This window comes from Pristiophorus japonicus, chromosome 20 (genome assembly GCF_044704955.1).
Source record: "Pristiophorus japonicus isolate sPriJap1 chromosome 20, sPriJap1.hap1, whole genome shotgun sequence".
In the NCBI taxonomy this organism is placed as follows: domain Eukaryota; kingdom Metazoa; phylum Chordata; class Chondrichthyes; family Pristiophoridae; genus Pristiophorus; species Pristiophorus japonicus.
In genome coordinates, this window is record NC_091996.1 from 91,198,540 (window position 1) to 91,217,065 (window position 18,526).

Below are 18,526 nucleotides of genomic sequence, written 5' to 3' on the forward strand. Positions count from 1 at the left end.
GGGCACTGTGGTGGGAGACCTGAAGATCACCTGTATAGGTGTGCAGGGCCCAGTATAAAAGGCTACTCACCCTGCTTGTGCCTCACTCTGGAGTTACGAATAAAGGACCAAGGTCACTACAGTTTGAGTACAACACATTGCCTCGTGGAGTCATTCATAAGTGAATTACAGACATAACACCACCTGTGACAGAGACTGTAATCCCAGAATTGGACTGTACAGTCACCTGAGAACTTACTTTTGGAGTGGAAGCAAGTCTTCCTCGATTTTGAGGGACGGCCTACGAATGAATGAATTGACTCCTCCCTTGTCTCCTGCTGCTACTCCCAGTGCAGCGAACTAAACAGTTTTAGGCATGCCTAAAACTCCGCCCTTTTGTTATTCAATATATAAGTCAATTAGCTGCACCTCCAGGTATTCACTGTGTAAAGATCTTGCGATAGTCTAGATTGGAACAGATTTCTAGCAGTGAAAATGGCCAGCTACAAAGTCACTTTCAGGACTGGGAATTTCGAGTGTGCCGGAACAGACAATAACGTGTACTGTACGCTGATCGGAGAGCGAGGAGAGAGCAGGAAAACCAGTGTGGACAATTGGCTATACAAGGACCTGGAACGTGGAGATGTAAGTATATCTACAGAACGTCACAGCACAGAGAAAGCAGTCATTTGGCCTTGAGGCAGAGCGCTGGCATTCTCTTCTCTGTATAAAAGTTCAAAGGAAAAAGCAAGCCATGTTCTATCATTGTAAGTTCTTGCTGTTGGACTATCCGACTATAGGCGGCATCACGACCAAGTCTTGCGCTGTTCTTGCATGGCCGTCTCTAAATTGTCAGACTGCTTGTCCGACACCCAGTTCTGGATGGAGCAGAACTTTTCTTCAGTTGAATATTGGGAAGATCGAAGCCATTGTTTTCGGTCCCCCACCACAAACTCCGTTCCCCAGCCACCAACTCCATCCCTCGCCCTAACTCCTGTCTGAGGCTGAACCAGACAGTTCGCAAGCTTGGTGTTATATTTGATCCTGGAATGAGCTTCCGGCCACATATCCGCAGCATAACCAAGACCGCCTATTTCCACCTCCCATAACATCGCCCGTCTCCGCCCTTGCCTTAGCTCATCCGCTGCTGAAGCCCTCATCTGTGTCTTTGTTACCTCTAGACTTGACTATTCCAACGTACTCCTGGCCGGCCTCCCACATTCTACCCGACGTAAACTAGAGGTGATCCAAAACTCGGCTGCCCCGTGTCCTAACTCGCACCGAGTCCCGCTCACCCATCACCCCCTGTGCTCGCTGCCCCAGTGTCCTAACTCTCACCGAGTCCCGCTCACCCATCACCCTCTGTGCTCGCTGCCCCCGTGTCCTAACTCGCACCGAGTCCCGCTCACCCATCACCCTCTGTGCTCGCTGCCCCCGTGTCCTAACTCGCACCGAGTCCCGCTCACCCATCACCCCCTGTGCTCGCTGCCCCCGTGTCCTAACTTGCACCGAGTCCCGCTCGCCCATTACCCCCTGTGCTCGCTGCCCCCGTGTCCTAACTCGCACCGAGTCCCGCTCGCCCATCTCCCCCTGTGCTCGCTGCCCCAGTGTCCTAACTCGCACCGAGTCCCGCTCACCCATCACCCCCTGTTCTCACTGCCCCCGTGTCCTAACTCGCACCGAGCCCCGCTCGCCCATCTCCCCCTGTGCTCGCTGCCCCAGTGTCCTAACTCGCACCGAGTCCCGCTCACCCATCACCCCCTGTTCTCGCTGCCCCGTGTCCTAACTCGCACCGAGTCCCACTCACCCATCACCCCCTGTGCTCGCTGCCACCGTGTCCTAACTCGCACCGAACGGCAGGGGTTGGGTGGGGGGCCATTTGGCCCGAGATAGCACGTGGGTTGGGGGGGGGGCGGTGGGATAGGAACGGCATGGGGTGAGGAGGGGATGCTTTGGCCCGGGATAGCACGTGGAGTGGGGAGTGGCATTCTGCCCAGGATAGCACCGGCTCCAAAATGAAAGTTTATTCTGGCGAAACTTGGAACAAAAATCGACAATGTGGAAGATTGGCTCCCCCCCTCCCCCCCGCAAGGACAACACCTGATGTCAAGGAACTCTGCCCAGACCAGGGGTTCAAACCTGCAGCTTCTGGTGTTCAGTGCGACTGGGCAGCACACTGCGTCAGCCTACTTTTGCTTTACGTGTTGTATTCTAACTCCCTCCCCCCCTTCCCCCCTTCTCCCCCCTTCCCCCCTTCTCCCCTGCCTCCCTCCCTTCTCCCCCCTTTCCCCCTCCCCCCTTCTCCCCTGCCTCCCTCCCTTCTCCCCCCTTCCCTCCTCCCTCCCTTCTCCCCCTTCTCTCCCCCCTTCCCCCCTTCTCCCCCCGCCTCCCTCCTTTCTCCCCCTTCTCTCCCCCCCTTCCCTTCTCCCCCCGCCTCCCTCCCTTCTCCCCCTTCTCTCCCCCTTCCCCCCTTCTCCCCCCGCCTCCCTCCCTTCTCCCCCCTTCCCCCCTTCTCTCCCCTTCCCCCTTCTCCCCCCTTCCCCCCTTCTCCCCCTTCCTCCTTCTCCCCCCTTCCTCCCTGCCCCCCTTTCTCCCTTCCCCCCTTCCCCCCTTCCCCCTTCTCCCCCCTTCTCCCCCCCTTCCCCCTTCTCCCCCTTCTCCCCCTTCCTCCTTCTCCCCCCTTCCCCCCTTCCCCCCTTCCCCCTTCTCCCCCCTTCCCCCCTTCTCCCCCCTTCTCCCTCCCTTCCTCCTTTCCCCTCCCTCCTTTCCCCTCCGCCCTTCCCCCTTCCCCTCACTCCGCCCCCCTCCCCCGCTCCCTCCCTGGTCTAACTTCATTTCCAGGTGGACGTGTACGAAGTCATCAGCGACCAGGACCTGGGGACCATTTGGTTTGTGCAGCTGGAGGTGTCTCCGTTCCTGCTGCCAGATTACTGGTTCCTGCCCAAGGATTCCTGGTTCTGCTGCTCCGTGACAGTGGAGACCACCGCGGGAAACGTCTTCCGCTTTCCCTGCTACAGGTGGCTGGCAAACTGCACCGTACACCTGCGGGAAGGAGCAGGTGAGCTGTTACAAAGCCCAGCATCTTTGGGGGGGGGTGGGGTCTCTCTTCCTTCCCGCCCCCGGCCTGGGGACGTCCGAGAACGTTTCAAGCCAGTGGGCTTGAAGTGTGGTCACTGTTGTAATGTAGGAATCGCGGGAGACCGTTGTGCGCACAGCAAGCTCCCACGAACAGCAATGAGATCATGGCCAGGCCAGCTGTATTGTTAGTGATGTTGGTTGAGGGATAAAGGTTGGCTAAGACACCGGGTGCAGCTCTTCCCCTGAAATCACAACTGCGACACCCCTTATACTGAAACATTTTGGAAACATAGAAACATAGAAAATAGGTGCAGGAGTAGGCCATTCGGCCCTTCGAGCCTGCACCGCCATTCAATAAGATCAAGGCTGATCATTCCCTCAGTACCCCTTTCCTGCTTTCTCTCCATACCCCTTGAGCCCCTTAGCCATAAGGGCCGCATCTAACTCCCTCTATCTACACTCCACCCCAACCGGAGCCACGTGATCTCCTGGGAGAGGCAAAAAAAAATAAAAACCCAGGCCAATTTGGGGGAAACAAATCTGGGAAAATTCCTCTCCGACTCATCCAGGCGATCGAATCTCGTCCAGGAGATCACCCTGGCCGTAATCGATATCCCTGCAGTACGTGACCGTACATTTAGAACACACCACGGGGCATTATCCCAACACCAGCCAAGGTTATGGGTTAATTCCTGTGCCTGTATCATATTCAGAATAAGGAATGGGCCTTGGATGACGATATTCAGTTCAATCCATCACCTTAGACAATGGAACAGGCATGTCAGTTCGTTTGACTGGCTCAGGTCCATGTTTTGACTGTCTCATATAATTGTAGGTCGTAAATAACCCGTGATTAGATTACTTCCAGGTATCTAATATTATATAGATAAATCATTTGTACCCCTTCATTAGATTTCAGTGTGTAACTCACTACTGAGAATTCATTATTCTATATATATGAACATACTAAACCTCTGGATTCAATTCCAACCTGAAACTCACTCCTAGGTATCCATTATTCTATAAATATAAACTAACATCGTCATCATCATTATCATCATCATAGGCAGTCCCTCGGAATCAAGAAAGACTTGCTTCCACTCTAAAAGTGAGTTCATTACAGAAATTACAGTCTGTGTCACGGGTGGGACAGACAGTGGTTGAGGGAAGGGGAGGGTGGGACTGGTTTGCCGCACGCTCCTTCCGCTGCCTGCGCTTGCTTTCTGCACGCTCTCGGCGACGAGACTCGAGGTGCTCAGCGCCCTCCCGGATGCACTTACTCCACTTAGGGCAGACTGGTCTTCGGCCCAGGGGACTCCCAGGTGTCGGTGGGGATGTTGCATTTTATCAAGGGAGAGTGTCCTTGAAACGATTCCTCTGCCCACCTTTGGCTCGCTTGCCGTGAAGGAGTTCCGAGTAGAGCGCTTGCTTTGGGAGTCTTGTGTCGGGCGTGCGAACAATGTGGCCCACCCAGCGGAGCTGGTCGAGTGTGGTCAGTGCTTCGATGCTGGGGATGTTGGCCTGGACGGGGACGCTGACGTTGGTGCGTCTGTCCTCCCAGGGGATTTGCAGGATCTTGCGGCGATATCGTTGGCGGTATTTCTCCAGCGATTTGAGGTGTCTAAAGTCTTATATAAACTTACATTGCAACAGTGACTACACTTCATTGGCAGTAAAGCGCTTTGAGATGTCCTGACGTCGTGAACGGCACTATAGAAATGCAAGTCTATCTTTTTTTCCGTCACCCTCAGTTAGATTCCAACCTGTTACTCAGCCTTGGATAGCTCATTCTGTATTTAACATCTGAATGTCCTTTGCAGCTAAGAGAGCCCCTGATGACAAGTGGATCAAATTACAGTCCCATCGCCAGCAAGAACTGGAGGAGAACCAGAGGCTCTACAGGTAATCCCTCCGATATCTTCACTTTATTTACAGAGAGACACCGCCTGTCATCATCATAGGCAGTCCCTCGAATCGAGGATGACTTGCTTCCACATCAAAAAAGTTCACAGGTGTTTCAATGAAGGATTTGATATTCCGGATCCCGAACTACATCCCGAAGGGTGGACGATGCCTGTGGGTGGATTGTTTTAACGTGGGGTGGCCGTTGCACACCAGCCACCACACGGGGCTTGACAGAGCGAGGCCTTGGTCCAGTGGCAAGGGTAACACCAGGACGACTGGAGACCTGCTCTGCTGCACGGAGCTAGTGCGCGCACATATCGCACAGTGTGGGCTAGGCCCTGTGCTGCCCCTGGGCCCTCGCCTCTTCTGGGCTCCAAACTCACGCCTCTTCTGGGCCCCGATCACCTCCCTCTGCAATCACTCGCCGCTCCTTCGCCGCTCCTGCTGTACCTGCCCACGCTCCAATCACCGACCTGGATCTTGGTGAAGACGCTCAAATTAGGAGTGTGATGCATCGCTTGAATGGGCACAGCTGGATCAACACTCAAGAGGCTTGGTACCATCTAGGTACCACTGGACACAATGCCCGCCCCCCCCCCTCCATCACTGGCGCAGCCTGTCAACGGGACTGCTGGTTGGTTTTCTGGCCAAGTGGCCAAATGATAAAGTTCTGGCATGTCATTGGCCAAGGGAACTGTTGTTTAAGCAGGCAACAGCCGCCTAGAAATGGGGGAATCACCACACGCAATCACATTTAGTCGCCCAACTGGTGCATTGCCAAGATCTCCCATCTGTGCAATACCACCCCTCCCACATTCTCCCTTTCTACAAGGACGTCGAATACCGAATGTATTTCAATTTAATGTTAAATCCTCAGATGCAAAGGAAGAAAGATCTTGCATTTATATGGCGCCTTTGACAACCTCAGGGCGTCCCAAAGCGCTTTACAGCCAATCGAGTACTTTTGAAGTGTAGTCACTGTTGTCTTCTTCTGAGGTAGTCCCCCCGGGGTTGAGGATGACTTGCTTCCATCCTAACACCAGTTCTCAGGTGACTGATGAGACCGATGCGGGACATACAGTCTCTGTCACAGGCGGTGTCTGGGGCAGACGGTGGTTGGAGGGACAGGGCGGGTGGGGGGGGGGGGCCTGGGTTTGCCGCACGTTCCTTCCGCTGTTTGCGCTTGGCTTCCGCGTGCTCCCGGTGAAGAGGGTCGAGGTGTTTTGCGCCTTCCCGGATGCTATCTCCTCCACTTTGAGCGGTCTTGGGCCAGGGATTCCCAAGAGGCGGTGGGGAAACATAGAAACATAGAAAATAGGTGCAAGAGTAGGCCATTCGGCCCTTCTAGCCTGCACCGCCATTCAATGAGTTCATGGCTGAACATTCAACTTCAGTACCCCATTCCTGCTTTCTCGCCATACCCCTTGATCCCCCTAGTAGTAAGGACCTCATCTAACTCCTTTTTGAATATCTTTAGTGGATTGGCCTCAACAACTTTCTGTGGTAGAGAATTCCACAGGTTCACCACTCTCTGGGTGAAGAAGTTGGGATGTTGCATTTTTTTCAAGGAGGCTTTGAGGGTGTCCTTGAGGCGTTTTCTCTGCCCTCCTGGGGTTCACTTGCCGTGACGGAGCTCGGAGTGGAGCGCTTGTTTCGGGAGTCTAGTATCGGGCATGTGGCCCCTCCACCAGAGTTGATTGAGCGTGGTCAATGCTGGGGAAGTTGGCATGAGAGAGAACACTGACGTTGGTGCGCCTATCCTGCCAATGGATTTGCAGGATCTTGCGGAGGCAGCATTGGCGGTACTTCTCCAGTGCTTTGAGGTGCCTGCTGTACATCAGCGTCCTCGTCCAGGCCAACATCCCCAGCATTGAAGCACTGACCACGCTCGATCAGCTCCGCTGGGCAGGCCACATAGTCCGCATGCCAGACACGAGACTCCCAAAGCAAGCGCTCTACTCGGAACTCCTTCACGGCAAACGAGCCAAAGGTGGGCAGCGGAAACGTTACAAGGGACACCCTCAAAGCCTCCCTGATAAAGTGCGACATCCCCACCGACACCTGGGAATCCCCTGGGCCCAAGACCAGTCTGCCCTAAGTGGAGGAAGTGCATCCGGGAGGTCGCTGAGCACCTCGAGTCTCGTCGCCGAGAGCGTGCAGAAACCAAGCGCAGGCAGCGGAAGGAGCGCGCGGCAAACCAATCCCACCCACCCCCTTCCCTCAACGACTATCTGTCCCACCTGTGACAGAGTCTGTGGCTCTCGTATTGGACTGTTCAGCCACCAAAGAACTCACGTCAGGAGTGGAAGCAAGTCTCCCTCGATTCCAAGGGGCTGCTTATGATGATGATGATGATGATGACATAGTAGTCACTGTTGTATTGTGGAAACCAAATCCTGATCCATCTTAAAGGTCTGATTTTTACACAGACTTGCCTCTGCCCTCATGATTTCCCTTTGTGTTCCAGGTGGAAGGTTTGGAAACCCAACGTGCCAAGATGCATTGATGCTGACTCGGTGGATGACCTGCCCATCAGTTTGAGGTTCAGTTGCGAGAAGGATCGAGATCTCAAATACAACTTGGTCTCGGCGTAGGTATCTCATTGATAGCCGCGAGGCACCATAGAAACCGGGTAATGACGGGCCTACTGTGCAAAGCCTAGCACTGGAACCACTGTTCATTGCGATGTGGGCTGGCCCTCTCTGACCTTCTCTCTCGACACCGGCAAGAGGTATGTTACTGGTGCCTGAGCTCTCAGTCAGTCAGGGCCTGGTACTGGTACCCAAGTGCCCCCCCCTCCCCCCATACTCATTGTATGCAATATTCCAGATCAGATCCAAAGGAGAACAGAAAAGAACATAAGAAATAGGAGCAGGTGTAGGCCATAAGGCCCCTCGAGCCTGCTCCGCCATTCAATAAGATCATGGCTGATCCGATCATGAACTCAGGTCCACTTTCCTGCCCGCTCCCCATAACCCCTTATCCCATTATCGTTTAAGAAACTGTCTATCTCTGTCTAAAATTTATTTAATGTCCCAGCTTCCACAGCTCTCTGAGGCAGCGAATTCCACAGATTTACAACCCTCTGAGAGAAGAAATTTCTCCTCATCTCAGTTCTAAATGGGCCCTTATTCTAAGATCATGCCCCCTAGTTCTTGTCTCCCCCACCAGTGGAAACATCCTCTCTGCATCCACCTTGTCAAACCTCCTCATAATCTTATACGTTTCGATAAGATCACCTCTCATTCTTCTGAATTCCAATGAGTAGAGGCCCAACCTCCTCAACCTTTCCTCATAAGTCAACCCCCTCATCCCCGGGATCAGCCAGTGAACCTTCTCTGAACAGTCTCCAAAGCAAGTATATGCTTTCATAAATATGGAAACCAAAACAGCACGCAGTATTCCAGGTGTGGCCTCACCAATACCTTATATAGCTGTAACAAGACTTCCCTGCTTTTATACTCCATCCCCTTTGCAATAAAGGCCAATATACCATTAGCCTTCCTGATCACTTGCTGTACCTGCATACTCACCTTTTGTGTTTCATGCACAAGTACCCCCAGGTCCCGCTGTACTGCAGCACTTTGCAATCTTTCTCCATTTAAATAATAACTTGCTCTGAGTTTTTCTGCCAAAGTGCCTGATCTCACACTTTTCAACATTATACTCCATCTGCCAAATTTTTTGCCCACTCACTTAGCCTGTCTATGTCTTTTTGCAGATTTTTTATGTCCTCCCCACACATTGCTTTTCCTCTCATCTTTATATCATCAGCAAACTTAACTACGTTATACTCAGTCCCTTGTTCCAAGTCGTTAATATAGATTATAAATAGTTGGGGTCCCAGCACTGATCCCTGCGGCACCCCACTAGTTACTGGTTGCCAACCAGAGAATGAACCATTTATCCCATCTCACTCTGTTTTTTGTTAGTTAGCCAATCCTCTATCCATGCTAATATATTACCCCCAACCCCGTGAACTTTTATCTTGTGCAGTAACCTTTTACGTGGCACCTTGTCAAATGCCTTCTGGAAGTCCAAATACACCACATCCACTGGTTCCCCTTTATCCACCCTATTCGTTACATCCTCAAAGAATTCCAGCAAATTTGTCAAACATGATTTCCTCTTCATAAATCCATGCTGACTCTGCCTGACCGAATTTTGCTTTTCCAAATGTCCTGCTACTGCTTCTTTAATAATGGACTCCAACATTTTCCCAACCACAGATGTTAGGCTAACTGGTCTATGGCATGCAATATTCCAGATCAGATCCAAGGGAGAAATTCCTATCAGAACAGATAGTTTATCAAAGAAACTTACAGCACAGAAGGAGGCCATTCGGTCCCTTGTGTCTGTGCTGGCTCTTTGACAGAGCAGTGGTGCTCAGTCCCACACCCTCCCGTTTTTTTATCCGTAACCCTGTAAGTTCCTCAGCCTCAAACACCTGTCCCACACCCTTTTACAATCAGCTCCCGATACCAGTTCAGGTCGAGCGTCCCAGATCTCGACATCTCTGAGTGTAAACAGTTCTCCTCGTCTGCCCTCTAAATCTTTTGCCAATGACTTTAAATCTGTGACCTCTGATTATTGACCCGTTCGCCAGAGGGAGTGGTTCTTCTCTCTCTGCTGTATGATAAACCTCTCCTCATAACATGGAGCACAATCCCTGCTTCTCCCGTCTCTCTGCATAACTAACTCTTATTGAAACGCATAAGGTAATGAGGAGGCTCGACAAAGTGGATGCAGAGAGGATATTTCCACTCATAGGGGAAACTAAAACTAGGGGGCATAATCTTAGAATAAGGGGCCGCCCATTTAAAACTGAGATGAGGAGAAATTTCTTCTCTCTGAGGGTTGAAAAATGGAATTCGCTGCTTCAGAGAGCTGTGGAGGCTGGGTCATTGAATATCTTCAAGGCGGAGATAGACAGATTTTTGAGCGATAAGGGAATAAAGGGTTATGGGGAGCGGGCGGGGAAGTGGAGCTGAGTCCATGATCAGATAAGTCATGATTTTATTGAATGGCAGAGCAGGCTCGAGGGGCTGAATGGCCCACTCCTGCTCCTATTCTTATGTTCTAACGTCCCTCATCCCTGGTAACATCCTGGTACACCTCCTCTGTAACCTTTCGAAAGCCTTGACATCTATCCCATCATCGGCAGTCCCTCGGAGTCGAGAAAGACTTGCTTCCACTTCTAAAGTGAGTTCTTTGGTGGCTGAACAGTCCAATTCGAAAGCCACAGACTCTGTCACAGGTGGGACAGGTAGCCGTTGAGCGAAGGGGAGGGTGGGACAGGTTTGCCGCACGCTCCTTCCGCTGCCTGCGCTTGATTTCTGCATGCTCTCGGCGTTGAGACTCGAGGTGCTCAGCGCCCTCCCGGATGCACTTCCTCCACTTAGGGCGGTCTTGGGCCAGTGACTCCCAGGTGTCGGTGGGGATGTTGCACTTTATCAGGGAGGCTTTGAGGGTGTCCTTGTAACGTTTCCGCTGCCCACCTTTGGCTCGTTTGCCGTGAAGGAGCTCCGAGTAGAGCGCTTGCTTTGGCAGTCTCGTGTCTGGCATGAGGACTATGTGGCCTGCCCAGCGGAGCTGATCGAGTGTGGCCAGTGCTTCAATGCTGGGGATGTTGGCGTGAATGAGGACGCTGATGTTGGTGCGCCTGTCCTCCCAGGGGATTTGTAGGATCTTGCGGTGCCATCGTTGGTGATATTTCTCCAGCAACCTGAAGTGTATACATGTGGCAACAGCACCAAGTGCCAAACTGGAAGCCAGCATTAATAGTCAGAGGAATCACTCAGCCTCCAGACCATGACAAAGGCCTCAGCCTAGGTACAACCACCGTTCTACAGCTTTGTGTGTTTATTTCTTTAGATTTGGAGACCTGCACCTGAAGAAGTTTATGCACATGTTCGGAAAATCCTGGAGCACCCCAGAGGACTTTGATAAGATCTTTCGGAAAGTCGAAAGTCCCATTGCAGGTGATGGTGGCCAGCCAACAATTAGGAAAGGGGTCATTGGGTTCATAATCTGAGACGGCACCATTAAAAAAATCAACAACACGATTTTAATCACACCAGAGAGACCAAGTAGAAAGAAAGAACTTGTATTTATATAGCGCCTTTCATGGCCTCAGGATGTCCCAAAGCGCATCACAGACATTGAAGCACTTTTTGAAGTGCAGTCACTGTTCCAATGTCGGAAACGTGGCAGCCAATCTACGCACAGCAAGCTCCCACAAAGAACAACGAAAGGTCGTGGGTTCAAGTCACACTCCTGAGACTTGAGCACAAAAATCCACACTGACACTCCCAATGCAGTGCTGAGGGAGCGCTGCACTGTCGGAGGGGCAGTACTGAGGGAGCGGCGCACTGTCGGAGGGGCAGTGCTGAGGGAGTGCTGCACTGTCGGAGGGGCAGTACTGAGGGATCGGCGCACTGTCGGAGGGGCAGTACTGAGGGAGCGCCGCACTGTCAGAGGAGCAGTACTGAGGGAGTGCCGCACTGTCGGAGGGGCAGTACTGAGGGAGCGCCACACTATCGGAGGGGCAGTACTGAGGGAGCGCCGCACTGTCGGAGGGGCAGTACTGAGGGAGCGCCGCACTGTCGGAGGGGCAGTACTGAGGGAGCGCCACACTGTCGGAGGGGCAGTGCTGAGGGAGCGCCGCACTGTCGGAGGGGCAGTACTGAGGGAGCGCCGCACTGTCGGAGGGACAGTACTGAGGGAGCGCCACACTATCGGAGGGGCAGTACTGAGGGAGCGCTGCATTGTCGGAGCGGCATAGAAACTTAGAAACATAGAACATAGAAACATAGAAAATAGGTGTAGGAGTAGGCCATGTGGCCCTTCGAGCCTGCACTACCATTCAATAAGATCATGGCTGATCACTCACCTCAGTATCCTTTCCCACTTTCTCTCCATAACCCTTGATCCCTTTAGCTGTAAGAGCCATATCTAACTCCCTCTTGAATATATTCAACGAACTGGCATCAACAACTCTCTGCAGTAGGGAATTCCACAGGTTAACAATTCTCTGAGTTTCTCCTCATCTCAGTTCTACAAGGCATACCCCTTATCCTTAGACTGTGACCCCTGGTTCTGGACTTCCCCAACATCGGGAACATTCTTCCTGCATCTAACCTGTCCAGTCCCATCAGAATTTTATTTGTTTCTATGAGATTCCCTCTCATCCTTCTAAACTCCAGTGAATGCAGGCCCAGTCGATCCAGTCTCTCCTCATATGTCAGTCCTGCCATCCCGGGAATCAGTCTGGTGAACCTTCGCTGCACTCCCTCATTAGCAAGAACATCCTTCCTCAGATTAGGAGACCAAAACTGCACACAATACTCAAGGTGTGGTCTCACCAAGGCCCTGTGTAACTGCAGTAAGACCTCCCTGCTCCTATACTCAAATCCTCTCTCTATGAAGGCCAGCATGCCATTTGCCTTCTTTACTGCCTGCTGTACCTGCATGCCTACCTTCAATGACTGATGTACCATGGAATTCATCCCCTCAGCTCCGCCCATTAGTGCCAGTAAATAACGCTAATGCGGCGTTGAGACCAGTACTGACCGGGCGAGGTGAATTTAGCACCACACGCCAAATTGCTCCCCCTGCAGTAGCACTGCCACTAACAGCTATCGCTGGGGACCTCAACATCAGGGAGATCGTGACGTCAGTGAGTGGGCAGCGCTCACTGAAAGCCTGATTTCCCAAACTGTTTTTAGTGACTTATCTCGCCACCTGGAGCAGACACCGATAGGGAGAGCTGGCATGCAGCATCAGGAAGCCGGCTGCAGGGATGTTATTTAATTTTTTCATTAGTAATCACTCACACCGGACCGGTCAGGTTAGTGCCGTTTCAATGGGGTTTTTTCCGTTCGTTTTTTCCACTGCAACAGTTTCACTGAGTAATTTCAAGGTTCTTTTGTATCAAGAGTCTTGTGGCAAGTACAAAGTAGTTACATTTATTCTTCAAAGATTCAAACTGCAACGCTTGGTAAGATTAATGGGGGCAGGAGTGGCATCCAGGTTTTGGTGATGTTAATTGAGGGATAAATATTGGCCCAATATAACTCCCCTGCTCTTCTCCGAAATAGTGGTCATGGGATCATTTACGTCCACCTGAGAGCGCAGACGGGGCCTCGGTTTAAAGTCTCATCCGAAAGACGGCCCCTCCGACATTACGGCGCTCCCTCAGTATTGCCCCTCCGACAGTGCGCCGCTCCCTCAGTACTGCCCCTCCGACAGTGCGGCGCTCCCTCAGTACTGCCCCTCCGACAGTGCGGCGCTCCCTCAGTACTGCCCCTCCGACAGTGCGGCGCTCCCTCAGTATACATTAATGATTTAGATGAGGGAATTGAGTGTAATATCTCCAAGTTTGCAGATGACACTAAGCTGGGTGGCAGTGTGAGCTGTGAGGAGGACGCTAAGAGGCTGCAGGGTGACTTGGACAGGTTCGGCGAGGGGGCAACTGCATGGCAGACGCAGTATAATGTGGATAAATCTGAGGTTATCCACTTTGGTGGCAAAAACACGAAGGCAGAATATTATCTGAATGGCGGCAGATTAGGAAAAGGGGAGGTGCAACGAGACCTGGGTATCATGGTACATCAGTCATTGAAAGTTGGCATGCAGGTACAGCAGGCGGTGAAGAAGGCAAATGGCATGTAGGCCTTCATAGCTAGGGGATTTGAGTATAGGATCAGAGAGGTCTTGCTGCAGATGTACAGCGCCTTGGTGAGAAAGCAGGAATGGGGTACTGAAGTTGCATGTTCAGCCATGATCATATTGAATGGTGGTGCAGGCTCGCAGGGCCGAATGGCCTACTCCTGCATCTATTTTCTATGTTTCTATGTTTCCATTCCCCCACCCCCGGTGTATAAAGGAGTTTGGTTATCACTAGTAATTTGGAGGCCTCAAAAGATAGAAGTTGAAGCCTAAAGCTCTCCCTAACCTGGGTTGGGTTCACTGACCCCCTCATCCGAGGTATCAGTAAAGCCTGCTCCGCAAACTATGCCACAAAGAGTCTCATGCTTATTTGAAAGGTATTGTCGTGAACTAGAGGAGGAAGGAGATTGACGGCCAGCACTGAGTTGTCGAGCTTCCCGCCAGTGAACATGACTATTATGTTGCACCGAGGTTGGTTTTAAGTTATTGTTAAATGGGATCATTAAAAGGCTGCATTAGAGGGAGCAGCTTGTGGGTGCGGGGTCCCGGCCTGCAAGACCATCAGCAGGCCGGGGCCATTGGAGGGAGCAGCGTGCGGCGGTATACCTCTGCACGGAGCAACCCGTGCTGCTGCAGGAGGACGACGGCTACGAAGCCAGGTCGCTGACTGCAGTGCGGGCAGGCCCAGCAAGAGGGGCGAAGGGGCAGCAAGAGTCCGGAGAGGGAAGTGAGCGGGGCCCCAGGAGAGGCGTGAACCCGGGGCCCAGAAGAGGCGAGGGGCCCAGGGGGCAGCACGGGCCCAGCCCACACTGTGCGATGTGCGCGCGCACTGGGTCCGTGCAGCAGAGCTGGTCTCCAGTCGTCCTGGTTGACCCTTGCCCCTGGACCAAGACCCTAGCTCTGTCAAGCCCCGTGTGGTGGCTGGTGTGCAACGGCCACCCCACGTTAAAAAAATCCACCCACAGGCATCTTCCACCCTTCAGGATGTAGTTCGGGATCCGGAATATTAGGTCCTTCATTGAAACACCTGTGAACGCATCCCTTTTTGGCGTGGAAGCAAGTCATCCTCGCTTCGAGGGACCGCCTGTGATGATGATGAATGGGATCAGGTGTTTCTGCAATTCTGATTTCCCCCCCCCCCCCCTGCCTTTTGCTTCTTCCACAGTTTTTGCCAGAGAACACTGGAAGGAGGATTGGTTTTTCGGATACCAGTTCATGAACGGCTGCAACCCGGCCCTGATAGAGAGGTGCAGGACAATTCCGGCCAATTTTCCTGTGACAAACGCCATGGTCAGCAAATCTCTCGGGGGATTCACACTGGAACAAGAAATTCAGGTACGTGTATGATTTGACATAGAAACCTAGAAAATAGGTGCAGGAGCAGGCCATTCGGCCCTTCGAGCCTGCACCGCCATTCAATATGATCATGGCTGATCATGCAACTTCAGTACCCCATTCCTGCTTTCTCTCCATACCCCCTTGATCCCTTTAGCCGTCAGGGCCACATCTAACTCCCTTTTTGAATATAAACAACGAACTGGCCTCAACAACTTTCTGTGGTAGAGAATTCCGTAGGGCGGAGGTTAAACTGGGGCATGGCCAATTAAGGGACCTTGCCGAGGAGCAAGCAGGAATTTGTTACTCTCCCTGCAGTTCCTGGGGAAAGTTGGGGTGGTGGGGGGGGGGGGGGGCTAAATCGCCCCTTTGCTGAAGGCCTCTTAACCCCAAAGAGCGGTGGCAGCGCTGCAGAGCGCAATGGCCGCCATCTTTTCGTGTAGTGGCCGCCATTATCAAAATTCCGCTTCTGTGTTATCCCGGCGGTGCCCTGCTCCCCCGCTCCCACCACTCCGCTGCTGCCGATCCGTGCTAAGTGCGTCATCGCAGTGCACACCACCGATCTACCCTCTCCCGCCCCTCCCCCCTCCATGGCTAAATTCCATTGTGAGTATCTTCGGCCCGCTCGGCGATGCCAAAACAAATGGCTTCCTGGTGGTCCAGTGAGGCTGCGGCCTTCTGCAGCCGGCCTTGTGGCTTCCCTTCGAGGGGCAGGTGTACTGCCACGGCCGGCGTATTATTTTTGGACGGCCGACTGCCGTGTCGGCCCGACAATTATGCCCCCACCACCGGGTTCGGTCGGGCCACCAACAGGCAGCCTGGCACCCTCCCACTTGACGTGCCAGGCCGCTGGCCCGGCCGAAACCCTCCCTGGTCGGGCCGAAGTTTAAAGATGGCGGAGGCCCGCCCCGTTACGTGAAGGGGAGAGCCGTGGTGACGAGGTGCCGTGATGACGTCTTGACCGCATCAAGCACTGCCGGGGTTCATAAGGACGTACGGAATAGGAGGCGGGAGTAGGTCAGCCGACCCCTCGTGTCTCCTCCGCCAATCAACAAGATCAGGGCTGCTCTTCGACCTCAAGTCCACTTTCCCGCACGATCTCCATATCTCTCGATTCCCTTAGTGCCCACAACTATTACTAGTCCATCCCACATGACAGACACTAGTCAGCTCGATATGGCAGCTCCAGAGTGCCTTGGGTCAACCTCGCCTGGAGTAACAGCCTCCTGTATTGGATACCGTACCTCAGGGAGGATAAATTGGCCTTGGTGGGTGCAGCGCAGATTTACTTGAGTGTTTCTATGTTTCCTACTCGCTATCATAGAAAATAGGAGCAGTAGTAGGCCATTCGTCCCTTCGAGTCTGTTCTGCCATTCAATATGGTCATAGAAATTTACAGCGCAGAAGGAGGCCATTTCGGCCCATCATGTCCGCATCGGCCGACAAAGAGCCGCCCGGCCCTCGGTCAGCAGCCCTGAAGGTTACATATAAACCCATGAACAATGGCGGACAGGTAAAGAGCACCCGGCCCAACCAGTCCGCCCCACACCACTGCGACACCCCTTATACTGAAACATTCTATGCCCAACCCCAACCGGAGCCATGTGATCTCCTGGGAGAGGCAAAAAAAACCAAATAAAAACCCCGGCCAATTTAAGGAGAAAAAAAAATCTGAGAAAAATTCCTCTCCGACCCATCCAGGTGATCGAAACTAGTCCAGGAGATCACCCTGGCTGTATTCGATTCCCTGCAGTACTTACCATTAATACTGTGTCAGTTAACGAAAGGTCGTCCAGTCTAATCCCAATTACCAGCTCTCGGTCCGTAACCCTGCAGGTTACTGCACTTTAAGTGCCCGTCCAACCATCTCTTAAAAGTGGTGAGGGTTTCTGCATCCACCACTCTTCCAGGCAGCGAGTTCCAGATCCCCACAACCCTCTGCGTAAAGAAGCCCCCCCCCCTCAAATCCCCTCTAAACCTTCCACCAACCACCTTAAAACTATGCCCCCTCGTAATATTCCCCTCCACCAATGGAAATAGGCCCTTACTATCCACTATGTCCAGGCCCCTCGATATTTTGTACATCTCAATGAGATCTCCTCTCAACCTCCTCTGTTCCAATGATCCTCTATCTCAACACCATATTTCCAATTTCTCCCCATACCCCTTGATGTCTTTTGTGTTTAGAAATCTATCTATCTCCTTCTTAAATATATTCAGTGACTTGGCCTCCACAGCCTTCTGTGGTAGAGAATTCCACAGCTTCACCACCCTCTGAGTGAAAACATTTCTCCTCATCTCGGTCCTAAATTTCCTACCCCGTATCCCGACACTGTGACCCCTTGTTCTAGACTTCCCAGCCCCGGGGAAACATCCTCCCCGCATCCAGTCTGTCCAACCCCATCAGAATTTTATACGTTTCAATGAGATCCCCTCTCATTCTTCTAAACTCTAGTGAATACGAGCCAATCTCTCATACGACAGTCCTGCCATCCCAGGAATCAGTCTGGTGAATCTTCGCCGGAAGAGGGAAGTAACTGGGGCTGATCATTCCGATTTAGTGATGCTCTTTCACTGGATGCAGTTCATTGCTGTCCGATGCCTGTCTTTGATTGGACAAACAGGAAGGCAATGGATTCCAGCTGGATCAATAGCCCCCGCAGTCAAGTAAAGTATGAATGGATGCCCAGAGGCACATTGAGCAGTAAATCGGCAGAGCACCACGGGTGAAGAAGAGGGGGGCACCAATGGGTATCACATCCTAATATTAATCGAACAACTTATATTTCAGAATCAGAGAATCATGGGCGGTCCCTCGTATCGAGGATGACTTGTTTCCACGCCAAAAAGGGATGAGTTCACAAGTCTTTCAATGAAGGACCTAATATTCCGGATCCCGAACCACATCCTGAAGGGTGGAAGATGCCTGTGTGTGGATTGTTTTGACGTGGGGTGGCCGTTGCACACCAGCCACCACACGGGGCTTGACAGAGCGAGGTCTTGGTCCAGTGGCAAGGGTTATCCAAGATGACTGGAGACCAGCTCTGCTGCATGGACCCAGTGTGCACACATATCACAGTGTGGGCTGGCCCGTGCTGCCCCTGGGCCCTTGCCTCTTCTGGGCCCCAAACTCACGCCTCTCCTGGGCCCCGGTCACTTCCCTCTACAAACTCTTGCCGCTTGTATTTTATATCCCCTAGAGTACTGCGTATTTAAGGAAGGATATAGTTGCATTGGAGGTTGTTCAGAGAAGGTTCGCTAGATTAATTCCGGAGATGAGGGGATTGACTTATGAGGAAAGGTTGAACAGGTTGGGCCTCTACTCATTGGAGTTCAGAAGAATGAGAGGTGATCTTATCGGAACATATAAGATAATGAGGGGGCTCGACAAGGTGGATGCAGAGAGGATATTTCCACTCATAGGGGAAACTAAAACAAGAGGGCATAGTCTCAGAATAAGGGGCCGCCCATTTAAATGAGATGAGGAGAAATTTCTTCTCTCAGAGGGTTGTAAATCTGTGGAATTCTCTGCCCCAGAGAACTGTGGAGGCTGGGTCAT

At 52.4% G+C, this 18,526-nt stretch overlaps 1 protein-coding gene across 1 annotated transcript in view; it reads left to right on the forward strand.

The window, feature by feature from the left end:
- The first annotated feature begins 474 nt into the window (after window positions 1-474).
- Window positions 475-18,526, forward strand: part of LOC139233005 (polyunsaturated fatty acid 5-lipoxygenase-like) — a 52,333-nt gene continuing 34,281 nt past the window's right edge. The window contains exons 1-6 of the mRNA XM_070863514.1: window positions 475-624; window positions 2,821-3,037; window positions 4,878-4,959; window positions 7,430-7,552; window positions 10,837-10,943; window positions 14,798-14,967. Coding sequence (XP_070719615.1) covers window positions 475-624; window positions 2,821-3,037; window positions 4,878-4,959; window positions 7,430-7,552; window positions 10,837-10,943; window positions 14,798-14,967 — 849 coding nt within the window. The remainder of the gene's footprint in view (window positions 625-2,820; window positions 3,038-4,877; window positions 4,960-7,429; window positions 7,553-10,836; window positions 10,944-14,797; window positions 14,968-18,526) is intronic.